At 55.5% G+C, this 13,469-nt stretch overlaps 1 protein-coding gene across 12 annotated transcripts in view; it reads right to left on the bottom strand.

Moving 5' to 3' along the window:
* KMT2D (lysine methyltransferase 2D) overlaps positions 1–13,469 on the bottom strand; it is a 44,882-nt gene that overhangs the window by 15,084 nt on the left and 16,329 nt on the right. For 7 of the 12 annotated variants that reach the window (XM_063593534.1, XM_034935936.3, XM_055095693.2 and 4 more), the window contains exons 9-32: positions 12,589–12,770; positions 12,240–12,404; positions 12,045–12,154; positions 11,900–11,947; positions 10,727–10,948; positions 10,386–10,505; positions 10,174–10,287; positions 9,851–9,981; positions 9,618–9,765; positions 9,346–9,411; positions 9,059–9,169; positions 8,724–8,861; positions 8,544–8,628; positions 8,075–8,316; positions 7,903–7,976; positions 7,641–7,691; positions 5,710–7,521; positions 5,421–5,603; positions 5,208–5,344; positions 3,111–4,975; positions 807–930; positions 577–661; positions 405–471; positions 62–294 (exon numbers count right to left, since the gene is read on the bottom strand). In XM_063593534.1, the coding sequence (XP_063449604.1) occupies positions 62–294; positions 405–471; positions 577–661; positions 807–930; positions 3,111–4,975; positions 5,208–5,344; positions 5,421–5,603; positions 5,710–7,521; positions 7,641–7,691; positions 7,903–7,976; positions 8,075–8,316; positions 8,544–8,628; positions 8,724–8,861; positions 9,059–9,169; positions 9,346–9,411; positions 9,618–9,765; positions 9,851–9,981; positions 10,174–10,287; positions 10,386–10,505; positions 10,727–10,948; positions 11,900–11,947; positions 12,045–12,154; positions 12,240–12,404; positions 12,589–12,770 (6,513 nt within the window). The remainder of the gene's footprint in view (positions 1–61; positions 295–404; positions 472–576; positions 662–806; positions 931–3,110; positions 4,976–5,207; positions 5,345–5,420; positions 5,604–5,709; positions 7,522–7,640; positions 7,692–7,902; positions 7,977–8,074; positions 8,317–8,543; positions 8,629–8,723; positions 8,862–9,058; positions 9,170–9,345; positions 9,412–9,617; positions 9,766–9,850; positions 9,982–10,173; positions 10,288–10,385; positions 10,506–10,726; positions 10,949–11,899; positions 11,948–12,044; positions 12,155–12,239; positions 12,405–12,588; positions 12,771–13,469) is intronic. The other 5 variants (XM_034935938.3, XM_055095689.2, XM_055095690.2 and 2 more) reach the window with 2 other exon arrangements.

The following is a 13,469-nucleotide window of genomic DNA, read 5'->3' as shown; positions in this document are numbered from 1 at the left end:
CCCCCATGCCAACCCTCTTCCCTGCCTTCTGGGTGCTAGGCTGAAGTTTGCTTTCCCCCACCTGATCCAGTTGTTTCTGGATCTTGCTCTGCTGCTCTGTAACCAGCTTGAGCTTCTCAGCATCAGCTTCTGGGAACTCACGGCCAGCTTTTTTGGCAGTGCGCTGCTTGGCACACAGAGCCTTCCGGGACTTGCGGTGTACGCCAATCTGCTCCTCTAGCACCTTCAGCTGCATCTGTAGGAGCTGCTGGGTATGGAACAGCCACTCCTCATACTGCCGCTGGTCAGCTTCATCTGGGAAAAGAAGCTGGGTGTCAGGACCTGCAAAAGGGTAATCCCAATCCCTCTTCCTCCATATGACCCAAACCACTCCCCTGCACCTTCCTCCCACGCCCCATACTCACTGATCACTCCCTGAGCAAAAGTGGGCGGGTTGGGACGAGGCTGGGAGGGATCACCAGCACTCCGCTCCTGCAATGAGAGAGGCTGCTAAAGGGTCATTGTTCCCTGCTAGGCCCTAAGAAGGGTGGCCCAGTGGCATAAGACACAAGTTCCTACTCCCACCTGACCACTTACCTGGCCACTCCCAGCTGCCACATGGTTCTGCAGATCACTGCCAGGTCCCCCCGAGAGCCTCTGGGCTAGCAGAGACACTTGCTGTCTGGAGTCCACCAAAGCACAGAAGATAAGTGTTGGCAATAAGAAAGTTGGAAAGCAAAGAGACGTGGGACAAGTAGGGAGGGGGGCCAAGAAGGGGTGTGACTGGGAAAGAAAAGGGCCAACCCCATTCCAGTCCTGAGTCTTACCTGTTCATACCAGGTGCCACCCCAATGCTGCCCTGAGCCATCACTTTCTTGATGCCTTTCAAAGCCACCATCTTGGCCTTTGCAATGGGATCAATGATATCTTCTGCAGCAAATTTGTCCAGGTCTGGAGAGGGGAGAACCAAGTGAGCTGGGCTATGGGGCCAATGCTCCAGTGAATATCTGCGATTCCCTTCAACATCCTGACTTCAACCACGCCAGGCAGAACAATGGCATGGCAAGGCAGAAAGACCACTGAATTAGGAGCCAGTCGGCCTGGGTGAATCAGCTCTATTCACAGGACATGTGGTCTGTTTTTACTTGCACCATGCTACAAAAAGGGGCTCCGTAAATATTTGTTGAGTCAACCTGTGTTATTTCACCTCAGTTTACCCTTTTATTTGATACAGATGATGATCCCTACTCCGTCTACCTCACAGAGGTGTTAAGAGGATCAAATGTGACAAGAATATAAGTACACTTTATGACTCGGAAAGCATTCTTCAAAGGTAATGTTCTTAGTGCAACTAGCACAGCCCAAGCACCCAAGATGCTGGCACTGTTGCAAAGCCCTAGATTCCAGAGCTGTTTTGGGCATCACCTGTAGTCCACTCTCCTGTCTGTCTAGAATGCTGGGCAAAAAAAGAAGAAACAACCAACCACCAAAAACTTACATCATCCTAAAATCCCACACTTTGTATATTTCTCCACTGCTCAGAAAACTTAACTGAGCATCCACTTTCTTTTTTTCTTTTCTTTTTTTTTTTTAAAGACAGAGTCTTGCTCTTGTCACCCAGGCTGGAGTGCAATGGTGCAATTTCGGCTCACTGCAACCTCTGCCTCCTGGGTTCAAGCGATTCTCCTGCCTCAGCCTGCCGAGTAGCTGTGATTACAGGTGCCCACCACCAAGCCCAGCTAATTTTTGTATTTTTAGTAGAAACGAGGTTTAACCATGTTGGCCAGGCTGGTCTGGAACTCCTGACCTCAGGTGATCCACCCGCCTCAGCCTCCCAAAGTGCTGGGATTAAAGGCGTGAGCCACAGCACCTGGCCAGAGCTCCCACTTTCTTAAGGACTAACCCAAACTCCCTCTCCTGGAATCCTGAGGCAGTAAACAGTTAAGAGGAGTACCGACCAGACTTCAGATCTAGCTCTGCTAGCTGCTGTGTAATCTTGGACAAGTTACTTAACCTCCACTTCTGTTTCCTCTTCTGTAATCAAAGATAATAACAATACCTATTTAATGAGTCTGCTGTAATGATTAAATTGGACAAAAAGTATAAAGTGCTCAGTAAACTCCTTGGCAAATAGTAATTACTCAATAAATGCTATTATAATTTGAGGTCTTTTTCAATCTGGCCCCCATCTTATCTCACCAAAATTATGTCACTTACTTCACTCGAAACAGTTTACTCCAGCCTAACCAATTCACTCACTGTTCTTGAAACATCCCATAGGTTTTCCCACCATTGCAGCCTCAATGAACTTTTTCACCTATCCCAATTGCTTTTTTTTTTTTTTTAAGACAGAGTTCCGCTCTGTTGCCCAGGCTGGAGTGCAATGGCGTGATCTCAGCTAACTGCAACCTCCACCTCCTGGGTTCAAGCAATTTTCCTGCCTCAGCCTCTCGAGTAGCTGGAACTACAGGCGTGCACCACCACACCCAGCTAATTTTTTTTTTTTTTTTTTTTTGAGATGGAGTTTCGCTCTTGTTGCCCAGGCTGGAGTGCAATGAGGCGATCTCGGCTCACCACAACCTCTGCCTCCTGGGTTCAATCAACTCTCCTGCCTCAGCCTCCCGAGTAGCTGGGATTACAGGGATGCACCACCGCGCCCGGCTCACACCCAGCTAATTTTTGTATGTTTAGTAGAGATGGGGTTTCATCATCTTGGCCAGGCTGGTCTTGAACTCCTGATCTTAAGTGATCCACCTGCCTTGGTCTCCCAAAGTGCTGGGATTACAGGCATGAGCCATTGTGCCTGGCCTCAACTGCTTTTTTTTGCACCACTTCTCTTCAAGTCTTAAGCTTTCAACTTCACTACAGCCACAAAGGCTCTGCTAATTAGGCTTCATTCACACATTCATTCCATTTATTCAAACATCTGCTACATGCCTACTATATGCCAGGAACTGTTCTCTCTCTTCTTAAAAGCTACAGTGTTTCTGCCTCTACCACTAGTATGATATTTAGCCAAAGTTCTTTGTGTCCCATCTTAAGTAGGTATTTGAGGTCTCTAGCCTCAGTGCCCATTTAGTGATAACAATGATCACCCTAAGTAACTTGGCTATGTTACCAGCTGAGGTTACCTGTATCTGGGAAGAAGCTGTTTGCCAGCTGCTGCTGCATTGCCAGTTGCTGCGGCTTCATGCACATGGAAGGTGGCATGGTGCCCATGGGCTTCTGTGATAGCACTGGCTGTGAGCTCTGCTGGGGTACCAAGCCTGCCTGCCCTCCATGCTGCCCACTTAGCATATGCCCTTGATTGGACACCATAGCCATGGATGGAGCCAGGCGTTGCTGGAGGGCATGAGCTGGTGGCTGGGTGGGCATCAGTGGTTGGGGCAAGCCTGGCTGTCGGGCACCTGCAAGACCCAGGGAAAGCTGCTGTTGGGACCCAGCCAAACTGGGAGAAGAGCCCTCATGTGGCAAAGATATGGCCTGGGCAGGGCCTGGTGCAGACAGTAGGGAATGCTGCTGCTGCTGTTGCTGCTGCTGCTGGGCAGGCTGCAACTGTGCTGAAAGCTGTTGCTTCTTCTGCAGCTCCTTCTTCTCATGCTCCAACAGGTCCTCAATGAGCAGGGGTAACTCGCTGGCTACCAGTGAGCTCTCCATCTTGTCTAGCTCATCCCCAGATGCTGCAGGTCCACCAGGCAAGGTCAAAGCCCCACTCTCGAGCTCAAACTTTTCCAGCAGGGAGGATCCTCCTGGGCCACTCAGTGGGCTGGGGGTCAGCAGGTGAGCTGGTGGTCCTCCTGTGGCCCCAAAGGAGGCCTTCTCAGCTGTGTGCCCACTGCTAGAAAATGGCCCTGTGCCCATCCGGGTATCCCGGCTGCCCATCATGCTCTGTCCTGGCTTTAGCCCCAGGCCAAGGGAATTGGCAGCAGGTGCGGGCTCTACCTTGGGGGTAGCAATGGTGAATTGGCAAGGAGAAGGGTGGCGTCCACCCTCCTCCACCTTGGGCTTCACCTCAGGGAGCACAGATGCCAGGCGGGGTTCAGAGGCATCAGCAGCAGGGGGAGGGCGCTCCTCAGGGCCCAAGGGTCCTGGCTCCACCCCCCGCAGCAGGGCCTCCCGTTCAGCCTTCTCATTAGCCGATTCTACCAGCCTCAGGTGCTCATTGAAGATATCCTTCTTGTCCCCAGTGTCCAGCTCAGGATCAGTATATGCCAGCAGGTCAAACTCGTCTCCATTGAGCAGGTCATCCAAGTGGGGGTCATTGGTCTCCAGGTTTTCTAAGGTGCCAAGTTCATCATCACCCTTGGCCACATCCACACCCAGACCCAGGTGAGCAAGCTCTTCATCATCCTCTAGGGCCTTGTGGGCATCAAAATCGTCATCCAGCTCGGGATCCTCACAGGGCAACTTCCCAGCTTCCAGGGCCAGAGGAGTGGGGCGGCCAAGCTCAGTGCTCGACGGGGGCCGGTTGACCAGCTCCAAACCAGTTGGCAGGGTAGGACCCTTGGTGTGGGGTGTTGGATGAAGACTGTTGTTCAATTCAGGGGCCGGTGGGGCTGAGGGTTTCTGTGGGGGAAGACCTGATACCGCCAGGCCCCGAAGCCCTTCAGGAGCCAGTCGGTGGGGGTCCTCACTTACAGGGTAAAAACGGGGTCTCTGAGGTGGGCCCTGACCAGGAAACGGAGTGCCCCCAGGTCCCAGTCCTTTCTGTACATTGTGCCGCAGCTCAATGAACTGGGCAGGACCAGCTGGACCAGGCACTGGCTCACCAGGGCCTGGCAGACGGGTGGAAATTCCCGCCAACGGGGAACCTAGGGCTTGGCGGCCAAGTTCAGGTCCAGGAGTTGATGGAAAGCGAGCTGACATGGCAAATCGCATGGAGGTTGCTGCTGTTGCCTGTTGTTGCTGCCACAGTTGTTGCTGTTGCTGCTGTAAGGGCAGGGACCCAGGATAGGGTGCTCGCTGATAGAAAGCTTGGGAGCCTCCTACCAGTTGCCTGGAAGAATATACAGTAGTCAGTAAGATGAAATCAGAAGAAAAGGAGCAAGAACATGGGCTTACGGCAGTGAGGAAGGATAGAATTAATGCAGTGAGGGAGAAAAGGAATGAGGAAGAAGAGAAAGTGATACTGGAAAAGGATTAGTGATACAGGAAAATCACAAGAGCGTCCAACAGTGATAAAATCCATCCCCCTTGGTTTACCCCCGGGGAACCTCCTGGAGCCTCACCGGCTGTTCACATCCATAGAGGAAGGCGTGGCTGGTGGAGGTGGCCGGGAGAGTCGGTCATCGCTAGGGAAGGACCCTGGCCCCAGGATGGGGCCACTCAGCTTGCTTGGGGGCAACCCCACAAGGCTGCTCTTGTCCTAGAAGAGACAAGGTAGATGAAGGTGGAGCAACCTTCAATATCCTGGCCCCACTATCCCTTGCCACTCTACCTACCTGTGTCCCAGCAAAGGGGGTCTGGCCTCGACTCAGCTGCTCAAAGGCAGGGCTGCTGGGCTCAGCACCCCAGCTGCCTGGAGGCCCCACTGCTCCTGCAGCTGCTGCAGCTGTTTCCTTCTCCTGCCGCAGGGTGTTGCGCTGGATCTGCTGCCGAATCAGCAGCTCTCGTAGTCGCTGGCGCTATGCAAAAAAAAGAGAAGAGGAATAAGCCCATTCTACTCCAATCATAGGGCTGCCCCAGAGACAGGAGCGATATAGGGGGCTTAGCTCCAGGGTGTCAACTTACCTGCCGTTGCTTCTCCAGCTCTGTTTGGCTAAGGCCGGACATGCCTGGGTCCTGGGTACCTGGGAGTTCAGCTGTCGCCAAAGAGCTACCCATTCCAGTCCCTGGGTCTTCTCGCTTTTCGACAGGAGAGGTGATGCCTGATCGCTGTGAGGCTCCATGGGACAGGTAGGGGAGGGATCCGTCGGGTGCAGGTGGTGGCAGAACCGACGGAGGGCGTAGCGGGGACAGCCCATAGCTCTCCCCTGTGGACCCGCTGCTGGGCCCCAGGGGGCTGCCCGATGGGTGGAAGTTCCCTGTGGCTACTGTGTAGTTTGTGCTTTGAGGCTTGCCCAAGGTGGGGCCGGGCCCAAAATGGCTGTTGATCCCATGGGGTGGCGGGAGACCAGGCTGAGGGACAGGGGGCTTTAGGGAAGGCTCCCCTACTGCCTGAGGGAAAGTGAAACGCATGGGAGAGGGGGTGCCCACAAATGCACCCGTCCCAGGGGACCGGACAAAATTGGGGGGCTGCCCACTTGGGACCTTGGCATGGAGCTCACCTGCTGGCCCCGAGGGCAGGGCTGCTGGGAAACCCCCAGCCCCCAGCGAAGTGTGGGCTAGAGACCCAGCCTTAAAGGCAACTTCAGGGGGCTGGGGTCGGGGTGGCTTATGCAATGGGGCAAATGGGTCACGGGACTGAGGGCGTGAGGGTGGGCGAGAATAAGGGTCAGGGGACTGGAAGCGAGGGGTAACGGGGGATGGGCAAAAAGCTTCAGCAGACAGAGGACGGGGTGTCAGTGGAGACTGGGAGCTGGACTGGGACTGAGGACTGGCAGGCACTCGGGAGAAAGGGTCGGAGGGCAGTGAGCGAGGGGGCAGAGCACAGCAGCTCTCAGGGGGCGGAGGTTGGGGCCGAGGAGTCAATGGGGGCTGAGCATATGGGTCAGGGTAGGAGCCAGGGCGAAAGATGTCCGGGTGACTTGGAGGAGAAGGTGCCAAAGCCTGGGCAGGGGGTGGCTCCTGGGGTCTTAGGCCCAAGCCCGGGCTCTGGGGCTCTACCTGAGATGCCCGAGGGGTCAGGGGGGCTTTGAAGACATCAGGTGTCTTTAACTCCAGGCCACCCAGGTGGGTGCCTGAGGAGGGTGAGTCAACAAAGCCCAGGTTTGGGGGCCCATAGCTAGGAGAGGATGCCCCAAGCTCTTCCTTCTTCACCTCTAGGGCCTTCCGGGACTCCCCAAAAGGTGGGGGCGAGAGCAGGGGCTCGGAAGCTTTGCCTCCCCCTACCCCAGGGCTCTCAGGCACAGCCAAGTTATCCAGCGAGGGGCAGCGGGGTTTGAGGAATGGGTCAGGTGTGGAGGGCTGGTGTCTGGGGGTGCCAGGTGGGGTAGTGTGGAATTCCCCTGGCTGGCCAGCCCCAGGACGAGATGAGGCGCCCAGCATCGGGGGCTGCGCAGGGGCCCCCGTAGGACTAGGATAGGGGGGATAGGTGGGTGGTGCCGTGGGGAAGCGGGGCTCCAGGGGATAGGCAGGGGCCAGTCCAAAGGGGTCCTGCGAAGGCACTTGGGCGGGCACCTGGGGTGGGAGCTTGAGGAAGAGCTCACCAGGCGAGTCAGGGCCAGGCACCGAGCCCGCCGGCGGCTTCAGGAACCCGTCCGCAGAGGTAGACAAGCCGGCGGGGGTAGTGGGGCTGCCAATGAAAATGGTGGGGGCAGCAGCGGGGGGCGGGCTGCCCAGTGCCCCTGGCTGCGGGGGAATGCGGAGATGTAGGGCCGGTCGGTCAGTCTTACGGGCTATGTCGCCCACCTTGGTCTGCTTGTTGATCTGGCTCTCAGCCTGCTACAGGGGGAGACCAGGCATAGGGCAGTCAGGCTGCTGCAGGCAGGCCCCATGGCCCTCCACCCTCAAGAGAGGCCACCCACTAGAGGACTGCTACACCCCAGCCCAGCCCCACTCACCTTCTGCACCTTGTTGATGCGGTGAGCTGCCCGGTTATCTTTGGCCTTTTGCTGAGGGATATGGGACACAGCCTTAGGGCCTAGTGCTCGGTCTCATGCCCCGCCCCCATACTGTAGTGTTTTCACACTCCCTACCCAGAAGCGGATCCCTTCTGGCCCAGCTGCTTTAGGAGTGGGGAGCGGAAAGAACTGAGGTAAATTACCCAAAGATCCCTCCCTCCCTCTCAGTTCCCACGCTAATCCATGCTCCTTTCTGCCTCACCAGGTAGGGGGCTTTGTCAGCTGCTGGAACCTTTCTCCAGAGCTTCATGATTTGTTTGCAACGGCTTGACCAGTCTGGAGGGCAGAGAGAGTGAGTCAGAGAAGACTTGGCAGGCGACTCCTCCACCTGCCATGTTGCCAGGCTGTCTCCCTTGCCCTCATCCCACAGGTACCTGGGTAATCTTGCTTGAGATTAGGAAAATTAATGTTGGCATAGAGCACGGGTGAGATGGTGGACAGCTGGCCCAACTCCTCATCCTTCTCCCAGCGCTGAAGACTCCGCTGGTTATAGGAGAGTCCGTCGCCCTCACCCTCCGTGGTGGGGGTTGTGGGGGTGGAGGGCGTGGTGCCACCTGAGCCCGTCCAGGGGCTGTCGGGCTCACCGGGTTCCGGGCTAAAGAAGCCCCCGCGCTCCCTGGGGCGCAGGGGCAGAGAGTCACAGGGCGCAGGGATGCCAAGTCCCACCCCAGACAAACTGCCTAGAGCCCCAGGCCACTGCCCTGCCCCAAAAGAGGAGGGTCACTAACAAGGGAATGGGGAGGAGCAGGGGAAGTGCTGCAGGAGTCCGAGGGAGGCGAGGCATGAACTCAGATGGAGGGAAAGGACGAGGACTGCCCACGAAGGTTACGCAGAGACACCAACCTAGAATCCAGGAACGGGGACTGGCAGAGGCCTGGGTAGGAGTCCATTGGGCTGCTGGAGGGCAGATTGCCCAAAGGGAGTCCACCTACAAGACGGACAGGATCAGAGAAAAGAGCAACTGGCCCATCCTGGAGGCAAGCTTGATTATGTCAGTCTTCAGACCACTCCCACCTGTATTACCTTGAAGAAAGGGCCTCTGCAGTGGCGTACGGCTGCCTTCTAGGCCAGGGGTTCCACAACCCAGATGCTGTTCTCGTTCAGAGCCCAGAACATCCTTGAAGAGCTGCTGCAGGTCCTTGGATTCCATCTTGGGCAGTTCTGCGGGGGAATGAAGGACACTGTTGAGGAAGACTGGGAAGTTCAGGTGACACCACAGGTCTACAAATGATCATGGCCAGGAACAGTCCAGGACTCCCCACCAGAGAAGCTGTACAGATCACAGTCCCAAAGATAGGACCTCCTCCTTCTCCCATAGAAAACCCTTATACACAAAGAGGTACGGGTCACAGCCTCACCTTCTGTGGAAATCCTGTCTAAGTCAGAGCTAAGCATCCCTTCACCTGGGGTGCCTGGCTTCTCAGGGTCACTGGGCACTGGGGATGCCTTCACGCCCCCATCCTCAGGTCCTGTAAATGCCAGGAGAAACCCATGGGTCAAGGCCAGGATGGGTCATAGCCACTCTGAACCACAGAGGGCCATGGGACAGTTTCCAGCCTCCAACACTGACAATGCTCAGGGGCACAGCAGAGGGACAGAGGCAAGCAAGGCCAAGACAGGACACAGTAACCCCGGCAGCCCTCACCTGGTGTATCGGCTTTGCCCTCGAGGCCACGGGATTCTTCATCTGCAATATCTGGACCATCATCTCCTATGAGCAAGAGTCCCCCCTCCAATCAGAGATGTCCTACATTTGATGCCCAGAACAGGTCTCCAGTCCCACAGCCCTACAGGCCAGGACCCTTGACCCCACCCTTGACTCCTGGAGGCCAGTCCATTTCCCATCAAATAACTTGCCAGCTCCTAAGCCAGAAGAAAGTTGGATTCTCTCACACCACTCACTCCCATATAACTAACCTTTCTGCGATGTGGGGAGTTCCTTCCTTTCTGAGCCTCCATCTCCCTTGGCTTTTGGGGTCCCTAGTCCAAAGCTTGGCCGGCCCACCCCAACTGCAAAAAGGGCCTTACGGCTCAGGTCCAGCAGCTCCTTCCCAAAGAAGGCTTCCTGTGGGGCAGTCAAGGAGAAACAGCTTTCTTCATGCCCTGCAGGGCACAGACACCTCCCTCACTGCTTGGAGCCTGAGACCCACCTGCAAGTAAGCAGGGAACATGTCCTCCAGTTTGCTCTTCTTGCGCCCTCGCCGCTGTTGCTTCTTCTTCTCATCCCCTTCAGCTAAGCTCTGCTCCACGGCGCCCTCTGCAGGCAGGTCAGCAGGTATCACTGTGGACAGAACGGAAGTGTCAGACTCGGGTTGAGAGCATGCTGCTCCCAATTTGCAGGGTGACACTTTGTGCCTACTCTCTCCCACAACACCAGCTGGGTCTACCACCCTCTTGGCCCTTTCAATGAGTCCACCCCCTGGGTCTCTCTAGCATTGCCCCACCTTCTCCCAGGCCCCACTGGTGCCCTCACCCGTCTCACCCTCGTCGGGCTGCCCATCCCCACTCAACACCTCCGCCTGTGCAGCAGGCCCCTTTTTCGTGCGTGTGTGGGATTTCCGCTGTCGCACCATGAAACCACCAATGCCTATGAGGAGGCAGAGTTGTGGATGAGAAGCCGCTGGGGGACCTACTGAGCTGCCCCGCACCACCCCACCACCCCACAACCCCATCCCAGGACCTCACCAGGCCGATATGGTTTACGCTTGCGTTTTTTGCTTTCCTCGGTCTCCTCTTTGCCAGGCTCCACATCAGGGCTGACGGGGCCCTCCAGTTTAATTTCGCACTCCATGTGCTCCACACCACCTGCATATGGTGACAGAAGAGATGGAGGCAAATCAGAACTATAGGCCCTTTTAACCTTGTCATCCTGCCACTGAGAGAGCTGAATACCTTGCCTCAGAGCCACTTAGACAAGACAGCAGTGCTTAAGGGTAACTGAGTGGCAATGTAGCCCCCACCCAACATCCCACTCCCAGAGTCACGCTCCCCCTACTCTGCTGCTCCCTAAGATTCCCCAAGCTAACCTTCACCCTTGAGCAGCTCATCAGTGTCCAGGTCCCCATCCTTCTTGTCATCAGGGCCAAGGGCATCTGAGGGCTCAGAACCCTCCAATCCTGCCTCGCCTGGGAGGCCAAGCCGTCCTCGCCGTTGGCGCCGCTTGTGCAGTGGTGACATGGTCAGGTTACGCAGCAAGGCCATGCCAGTTTCTGTCAGCCACACACCTTCGAAGCGAAAGTACTGGGGCTCTGCATAAGAGGAAAGAGTGTGTGATCCCTGGATGGAAGCCCCAGGGAAACCAGAACTGCAAGTTTCAACCTATGTCCTTAGCTGAGACAAAGGCAGTGACAAAAGTCCAGCTTAGGGTCTAAATGCTGAGGAGAACAGGCCACCAAGGGGCACTGGCTGAGGCCCGAGTTCTCTGTCAGTGACCCAGGGAGATTCAGAGAGGAACTGTAACTCAGAAGCCTGCCTTTGCTCATGATTAACCCTAGGTTCACTAAATAGATTCTCTTGCTGTCTGGGGCTATGAGGGCCCCTACTTGCTGGATGCCAGCACACAGTGTCCTAGATGCCAGCAGCAGTGCCATATCACGATGGAGATGTCCCTGGCCCCTTTCACTTAGGAAAAAGAGTTATGTTCTCAGCCGGGCGCGGTGCTCATGCTTGTAATCCCAGCCCTTTGGGAGGCCGAGGCTGGCAGATCACGAGGTCCGGAGATCGAGACCATCCTGGCTAACACGGTGAAACCCCATCTCTACTAAAAAATACAAAAAATTAGCCGGGCGTGGTGGTGGGCACCTGTAGTCCCAGCTACTCAGGAGGCTGAGGCAGGAGAATGGCGTGAACCCGGGAGGCAAAGCTTGCAGTGTGCCGAGCTTGTGCCACTGCACTCCAGCCTGGGCAACAGAGCAAGACTCCATCTCAAAAAAAAAAAAAAAGAGATCTGAAGATGAAATCCTGGCAGTGAAGAGACCATGGTGCCTGATGAAAGGAACATTGCCTGGGAAGCTGGAGACCTTGGTTCTAGGCATAACTTTGCCACTAACTTACTAGGTGACCTTGGGCAGGCCACTTAACTTCTCTGGGTCTGAGTTTCCTCCTCTTAAAATAAGGAGATGAAGCTAGGGGGTTGGAGCTAGACTAGATGATGTCTGACGTCTGGTCTGGCTTTGGCATTCAAAATTTCTGTGACTCACCTGGCTCTTTCACCTTCATGGGCACCAGCTCTGGAGGTGCAACAGGCGCTATGGAGAGAAGGACAAACGGAGGTGGCTGAGGTCCTGTCCCAAAGCAAGGTACCCCTGCCCTGACTCCTCCCCCTACCCAGCAGCTGGTACTCACCCACAGGCTTTACCACGTAGGGCTGGCAGGAGACACAGTCAAAGCCTTCATCGGCTGCCTGCTCCACATCGTCCTCTGTGAAGAGGCTCTCACAGCCTGCATGCATCCACCTGGAGAACAGAGACTGGAGGAAATAAGCTCAGGCAATGCGAGGCTGGCAACAGAGCCAAAGTGAGGAGAAAGGGATGTTCTCACCGCTCACAGTGGCGGCACTGGATTAGTAGGTCCTCTTCTACATAAGGAGCATGACAGATAGGGCAGGTCACCAGGCTGGCACAGGGCCCACAGTGTGTGTAACTATTCTGCCATTCACAGTGGAAGCCAGGGGAAGCAGCCCCACACTGCATACAGGACACACACCTGGTAGGAGCAGGAAAACAGAACTTTAGTACCCAACCTACCCAAAGTACCCAGAAGTCCCCTCACCGGAAACCCAAGCCACCAGCCGGGCCTCCTAAACCCAGCCTCTGTCACATACTCAACATCATATCCACTTTAACATCTCAAGGCCCCAGGGCTCCACTGAAGATCCCAGTCTCCTTACCACTTGCACTTCCAGCCGCCCTTGGGGACGGTGAGCAGTGGGGGGTCCAGGCAGTATGTGTGGTAGCTAATATCACAGTCATCACAGAGCAGCAGGCGTGAGGGGTCGGAGGCCTGGCCACACACCTCACACACAATACACTCCACACAACGCCAGCCCTTGAGCAGCATCACCTTGGTGATCTGGGGCAGAAGATGGGAACTTCTCAGGGTGTGAGGTGGAAAAGAGGTAGAACTTCTTTTTATTTTTTTTTTGGAGATGGAGTTTTGCTTTTGTTCCCCAGGCTGGAGTGCAATGGCGCGATCTCGGCTCACTGCAACCTCTGCCTCTCAGGTACAAGTGATTCTCTTGTCTCAGCCTCCCAAGTAGCTGGGATTACAGGCACCTGCCACCACGCCCTGCTAATTTTTTTGTATTTAGTAGAGTCAGAGTTTCACCATGTTAGTCATGCTGGTCACCAACTCCTGACCTTAGGTGATCCACCCGCCTCAGCCTCCCGAAGTGAAGTGCTGGGATTACAGGTGTGCGCCACCGTGCCCAGCCTAGGAGGTGGAACTTCTAAGGGTGAGGCTGGAGGAAGCCCAATGCAGAGACTAGGCCTCCATTTGAGCACACAGACACTTAGGCAGAGCACCCTTGTCCCCAAAACAGTGACTCTAAACTTAGGCTCCCAATGATCTCTGCTGATCACAGAAGAGCTGCACTAGCCACTGCCTCATTGTGAATAGAATAGCAATCTTTCCACTAGCCAAGCCCCTAAAAAGAGACTGTGGACCGAATTAGGTCCCCCAGTTTTTCCTTTTTTTTTGAGACGGATCTCACTCTGTTGCCCAGGCTGGAGTGGAGTACAGTGGCGTGATCTCGGCTCACTGCAACCTCCG

Source organism: Pan paniscus, chromosome 10, assembly GCF_029289425.2.
Source record: "Pan paniscus chromosome 10, NHGRI_mPanPan1-v2.0_pri, whole genome shotgun sequence".
In the NCBI taxonomy this organism is placed as follows: Eukaryota; Metazoa; Chordata; class Mammalia; order Primates; family Hominidae; genus Pan; species Pan paniscus.
Note: the sequence above shows the minus strand (reverse complement) of the source record. Positions and strands in the feature narration are given on the sequence as shown.